Genomic DNA, 6,674 nt, shown 5'->3' on the forward strand with positions numbered 1-6,674 from the left:
CACGATGAGATCACGATAATGAGACCGATTCGCCTTTAAACACATACCCTAAATAATTTCGGTCTGTGTACCACCAAGGAGGGTTCCGAATGCAAGTACCAATTAGTCTCATGAAGGGGCGTGATTATATAGAGGTATGATTAGAGTAGATAGAGGGTTGGACAGCTTAAGAGCACATATTTACTTAAAGGAGCTCAACAAATTAGAAGATGAAGCCAAGTGAATGAATGTTGCTATTAAGGATACAAAGGAGAATAAAATTGGTGTGAGCTATACAACATTATAGTAAAGGCTATGTATGAGAGTTATGCTCTATTTTTATATCGACCAAGGCGAACTACTTAGATAACATAAGGGTGTTGAAGTAGATGGTCGAAAGGGGTGAGGAAACAATGATGAATCTAAATGGACTTAGCTACCCAAAACCAACTATCGATCAGAATGAATGTGAACTCAAAGGAGTGCCACAATATTGCACAAACATATTATCAATGCGAAGAAAGGAATATAAATATGAGGTGATAAATAGTAGGGTCATAGGCATGACAACATGATAGTACCATAGAGGTGAGAATTTTATCGAATCATCGATCTCTTGATCTTATGGAGGGAAAGCGCATAATCGTGAAAAGGGTCGAAGAGGTGGAAAATATGGAGACAAACTTTAAGTATTGAGATAAGGCTAAATGACAAAGGCTGGGAAACTTTGTAAGATCGATATTGATAGGCTTCTTATCAAAATAACCAAAAGCGGGAGACTTCTGATCGATATAGGAGTACTCAACAAAGGAACGAAGTAGGTAGTACATGATATTATATCTTTTCTATTTAGAGTAGGCAATAAAAATGATAGAGAAGATGGTACAACCCCAAAGGTAACCAAAACTATTAGAGACTTATTTTACGTCGGGGTGAAATTTTACTCTTTTAGGGCAAAACTTCTTGTATTCCAAAAACTCGATTGTAATGAGGAAGTGAATTGTAGTAACTAACTCAACGCAAGGAGTATAAATATTTTTAGTGCTTCAAAAGTTAGAGTAAAGAACAAGCAAAGACTAGTATTATGTATAAAATATAACCCTAAAGGAGGCAAACGAAGTCAAGTAATCTTTGACTTCTTAATACTTTAGAGAATATGAGAAATTAAGTACCTCAATTCTCTTATTTATTTAGTAGATGAGCTCTAATATGTTCAAGGATCCTTTGAAGAAAATGGAAGATAACAGTTATCAAATTATCACAACGGTTCTATCGAAAGTAGATTGTCTATTTTATTTTTTAATAGAATAACAATAAAAAGTAAAAGTGATACGAACCTACTTACAAGTAATAACTAAGTAGAAGAGGAATTGATGGACAAATTTTGCATAGAAAAGACCTTTAAAACTTCAAAATCGATAAGGCAGTGCTTCTGACATGAATCCAACCAATTCAAGTTGTATGAAACGTTTGAGAGAATAGGATAAAATATGGAAGGTCTTTTCTTTTATTAAAGAGATCCATAGGAACTAGTAAAAATTAGCATAACTCGATCGATCCCACAAGTCAATCATTGACCAATTGAATCGACATTAGCGAATCAAAGCTCGACTACTTAACAACAGTAATGAAGAACAATTGGAAGCTAAGAGATATATTGCAATTGAAGCACAAGATTAAAGTTTCAGTAAAAGTGAGGAGATGCAACATCCGTGAATGCTTCGAAAAGGAAGTCGAAAGAATAAGTGAGAGAGAATGTCATGAACAGAGCTGTAAATAGGGTGTTCAATATAATATTTATGTATGTCCATGTCTTTTATTTTTTTAATTTTTACATAATATATAGAGGGCTTACAATAGGCTTGACAGCCCTTTTGATTAGCTATTATAGTTATTTCAATCTAATAAATATAGGTTATGTGCGGTCGTCGTACAAATACAAAACTATCCAAAAATGATTATTCAAGCAATTATTTTGGAAGTTTTCTAACTCCACAAAATGGTACAGAGTATTAGTCAGCATAGCATCGGGGAGCTACCCAAGTGGCATATGACTAGATGGGCCTTTGGGATAGTATCTATGGCTGGTTCATTGTGTTATTCCACAATAATATCTTATGTGCACTTGAGACTTTTGGCTACAGTGGATCACCTTGGACATTGCATGACTGTTTAGAGCTTACGAAGACTTTATTTATAATTTATTTTGCCTTTCAAGTATTTTCTTAAATGGTTACTTGTTGAATCTCGAGTTAAACTTTTCCTTAAACTCGACTTCTCTTTCGTAGATCTTTAAGAGACTATGAGATTTTGAGGTGGTTGACCATTTACGAATGGATATGCAATAGTCTCATATGACTTAAACAAAACTAACTAAGTTCGTGACAGTACATTAGTTATGGTACACACAACTTATGATTACTTATGCTTATTATGCTTATTATGTTCTCATTCTTTTTACTTCACTTTAGCGGAATAAGATAGAATGCCAAATGCTTTTAGCAAACAAAAAATTTTGTTATCTCAGTGAAGCTTTTTCAATCAATTAAGTATTGGACGGGTTATCTAAGATGGGATCAGAGAGGTCACAACATGAAACCACCACTTTGTTATGCCTAGTATGGGAAATGACATGTCATGAAACTATTACTTGGTTATGCCTCATAAGATACTTAATATTTAATATGAGCTATTGGTAAGGATGTCAAGTCCTTGTGTGAGAGATATTATAACATCGTAGTTTATTCTGCATCCGATGAGATTTGATGTCGGTGGTTGACTTAATGTTCACCAATCCAATTGGGTTCATGCTTGATCCATGTAAAGAACCCTGGTCACATACAAAGTCGAGGTGGAATAGCCCCAAAGTGTATGTCCCTCTTGCATGAAGATCGATGTCGTGAGAGAGCTCGTCAAATTGCCGAGCAAGTTTGCTCTCTCGATGTGGAATTAGTAAACTTCCAAGTGGTCCCTCAAGTTAGGTCTCGATGTGGGGTTAATGAGTTGGGAATAGAAGAGATAGAATTTAACCTAGATTACTGCATCCCATTTTACCTTTTGTAGTCGATCCCTTAGTCGTCTATGGTTAAGGAGAACATTCCATATAATATTTTCTATTTAGATTTCTCTAACTTAACGTGGTCGTTGGTTAAAAGCTTTTGTTCTTATTTTGATTCGAGGTAAATATTTGTTTTTTATTGACATTAGCCTATTATTGTGAAGGATCTTTGGACTAGTGATTCCCGCTCAATGAAATCAATAAACCAACTGTCGTGTTAGACCGATTCGTGACATATAATCCTCATTAGCTAATTGTGCATATGTTGATTGACCCTTCAAAAAAAATCTTGTAAAGATTGATGCCAAAACCGCAAAAACGTTTGTCTTTCCTTCTTATCCTTTTCAGCTCTCAATCCAACCTAAAGCTTACACTCCATGGAATTCCTTCTCATACATGAGCACAGCACGACAATAAGATTTCCTTGTTCTTTTCAGATATGAATGCTCGTCACGGCAGTTCTCTCAGCATCCGAATGAACAATGTCGAGTGTAGCTAACAGGTTGTAGTACTCCCATGGACCCCAGCATGAGTGTTATAAATCATGTTGCAGAGGCATTCTTGTGGGAGGCCTTTCCCTGCTCAACAACAGTACTACTTCTTTCTTGGTTCCTTCTCCCTCCCAGCTGAAGTCATGTTGCTTTCTTTGACTCATCTCTCTCTTTCTGATTATGAATCCATGGCATTGCTTCTGGAAGAGGATTAGGTGTTCTTTATTTTTTTTCGATCGATTCAGAATCGAATTTAATTTTAATTCGGAATCATCGAACTGTTAAACCTATTCAGTTTCGGTTCTTGACCGATTCGATTCTGATTCTGATTCAGTTCTCAATCATGGCATTCCTTCTACACGTATTTTAGAGGTAGCATTTCCTCCTATCCAAACACACATGAAAAGAGTAGTACGTGGTCACACTGTTCGCTCCCGGCCTTAAAGCCTCGTATCAGTCGAAGATCTAATGGGATGCATCTCGTTTATACAACCCATCCACTGCACCACCGATGAAATGAAGCCTTGACTGTTAGGAACCAAACACATCATTTCTTCGGCCGCAGAGACTTGGACTCTCGGCAGCCTCTTGTGTTCCTCCTTACAACTATCCTATAAAGTAGGAGGATCGACACAGGACGGAACTCAGCCAATGGGATGAAAAGAGAGACCCTTTCTCTGTCGACGTCGTACTGCAAGCCATCACCACTCTGACACTTCTGACAAGATTTGCATGGAAAAGCCATGCAGTTAGTAGACAGAAGAGATTAATCGCTAAACACATGTATATGTTTGGTCTCCGAGTTTTACACAGAGCCTTTTTCTTTTTCTTTTTTGCTTCTCTGACAAAGGCACCACAGCCACTCCTTCCACTCTCTTGCATAGCTTTCAGACAAACCCACCTTCGTGGCAGAATGGCTTTGGAGTCGGATATAAACCTCACTTTAGCTCAGACAGAAGCAGTAATAGTTATAGTGACCTTTCAGAAGCAGCAGCTTCTTTCTCTCTCTCTCTCTCTCTTCCTTTATAACCATCCTACTCAACCTTGCCTTTTCAATACCCCCCTCTCGACGCTTTATGCAGAGACCAAAGGAGAAAGCCCAGAGAACAACTTCCGCTTCTGCGTTGCGTTGTTACTCTTTCCCTCCCTCCCTCCCTCCTCTCTTTATTTCTCTTGGTTTCTCCGCCTCTTCATGGGAAGATGAACAACAAATCCAGCTCCGCCGAAGCCTTTCTCCCGTCGATGATGTCCTTTTCTGGGCTGGAAGGCAGCAGCCAAAAGCAGCACCATATCTGGGACTGGGAGACCAGCTCCCACAACCCCAACACCACCATCCCCAGCACCACCTACGAACTCCAGGACCATGCAGTCTTCCCCTGCGTGCCCTTGCCGGACTGCCCACCGCCTCTCCTCCCCATGAGCAACTTCCACTTCTACTCGCCGCCGCCGATGCCCGACTACCCCGTGGTTCTGATCAAAAGGGAAGACGGCACGGGCGGCTGCGGCCGAATCGGGCTCAATTTGGGCCACCGGACCTACTTCTCGTCCGGTGATGCACTTGCGATCGACTGGCAGCTCTCGAGGTCGACTCTGAACAATCATCAGCCGCGGTGCCAGGCCGAGGGGTGCAAGGCTGACCTCTCCGGGGCGAAGCACTACCACCGCCGCCACAGAGTGTGCGAATTCCACTCCAAGGCCACCGTCGTCATCGTCGGTGGGTTACAGCAACGTTTCTGCCAGCAGTGCAGCAGGTACGACCGAACCAACTGAGAAGAAGACAAACCCCACGTCTATTTACCTCCTCCTCTCGATTTACTTTGTTGGGATGCTGCACGTGTTCGTCTTATCTCCATCGGAAAGTGTCTTCCTCCTGACCTCGATCATGGAGTTCCTTGTTGAGAGTCCATCTCCTTCTACTTACGTGATTGTGCCTACTTTGGAGTAAGAAGGTTGATCTATAGAGCTTTATTCTGACGCCGGTGCAGAACCCAATGGTTATTTCCTTTGTCTTTGTGAGCCGCAGGGATTTAAGCCCTAGATCGAAGTGCTTCGAGAATTAATGATGACTGGCTCTCTCCTCCTTGTCTGTGGTGTTCTCCAGTGGCTCTGTACATTACTCCACATTCCTTCTTACCTCTTTCTTGATAGCCTTTTGAGGCTTCAACAACCATTCTCTATGCTACTGGTCCTCTGCTTCAACTTCTATACTCCTTTTCCTCATGTAGCTTCTTCTTCTTCTTCTTCTTGTTTGAAGGTTAGATGCGCATGGCATGTCATCTTTTTTCCTCGTACTTGTTCAAATGGTTGGACAGGTTCCATGTGTTGGCAGAGTTTGACGAGGCCAAAAGAAGCTGCAGAAAGCGCCTAGCTGACCACAACCGCCGGAGGAGGAAGCCTCAACTCCCAACCACCACTACCACAGAGTCGTCACCATCCGAGAACACCACCACCAACTCCTCTGAGAAGGCCACCACAGACACTCGTAAGTTCCGATCATCTTGCTCTTGTAACAGCCTCTCACACTTAGGACGTCTCTCCTCTTCTCATGCATTTACCACCATCCTCAAACAGCAGCCATGAAGACCACAACAGGAACAATGTGCACCAAGATCCATCAACAGTATCAGAACAAGGGAAACCTGCTCAGGAATGGACCAGTTTTATCTCTTGCAGGCGCTGCAGTGGCCGAGGAAAAGGTCTTACATCAGCAGCAGCAGCAGCAGCCGTCCTCCTCCTCTTCAGCATTCAACAACAACAAGGACGACGACGACAGCTGCCTCCACCACCACAACCTCTTCTGCTCCAGTTCTCATGAGCCCTTCCAGGCCACCGGAGGGGGGTCAAGCCAAAGCCTTTCCGATCACCACCAGGGCAACATCTTCCACCACGGCCAGGCTTCCTTTGAGGTGGACTACATGTGATCGGTGTGTTGGATATGGATGAATCATGCATGCATGACGAGCACACTAAGGGGCTTGTATCAGTTCTTCTTCTTTCTTCTTCTGGGAATAATGTTTTGCTTCTGAGAAACTACCTAGCAGTGTGCAGAGAAGTCCTGTGGAGGACGTTTCTCTTCCTGGAATGATTCCAATTGCAAGAGATGATTCTTGTATTCATTAACATCTATATAAGCTCTTTTCCTTTCA

At 41.6% G+C, this 6,674-nt stretch overlaps 1 protein-coding gene across 1 annotated transcript; it reads left to right on the plus strand.

Annotated features, from left to right (window-relative positions):
- Window positions 1–4,567: 4,567 nt before the first annotated feature.
- Window positions 4,568–6,674, plus strand: LOC135660688 (squamosa promoter-binding-like protein 10). The gene is made up of 3 exons (XM_065176417.1): window positions 4,568–5,279; window positions 5,841–6,010; window positions 6,100–6,674. Exons 1-3 carry the CDS (start codon window positions 4,729–4,731, stop codon window positions 6,447–6,449), a joined length of 1,071 nt encoding a protein of 356 aa, XP_065032489.1. The 5' UTR covers window positions 4,568–4,728; the 3' UTR covers window positions 6,450–6,674.

The sequence above is a fragment of the Musa acuminata genome, chromosome BXJ1-4, assembly GCF_036884655.1.
Source record: "Musa acuminata AAA Group cultivar baxijiao chromosome BXJ1-4, Cavendish_Baxijiao_AAA, whole genome shotgun sequence".
Lineage (NCBI taxonomy): Eukaryota > Viridiplantae > Streptophyta > Magnoliopsida > Zingiberales > Musaceae > Musa > Musa acuminata.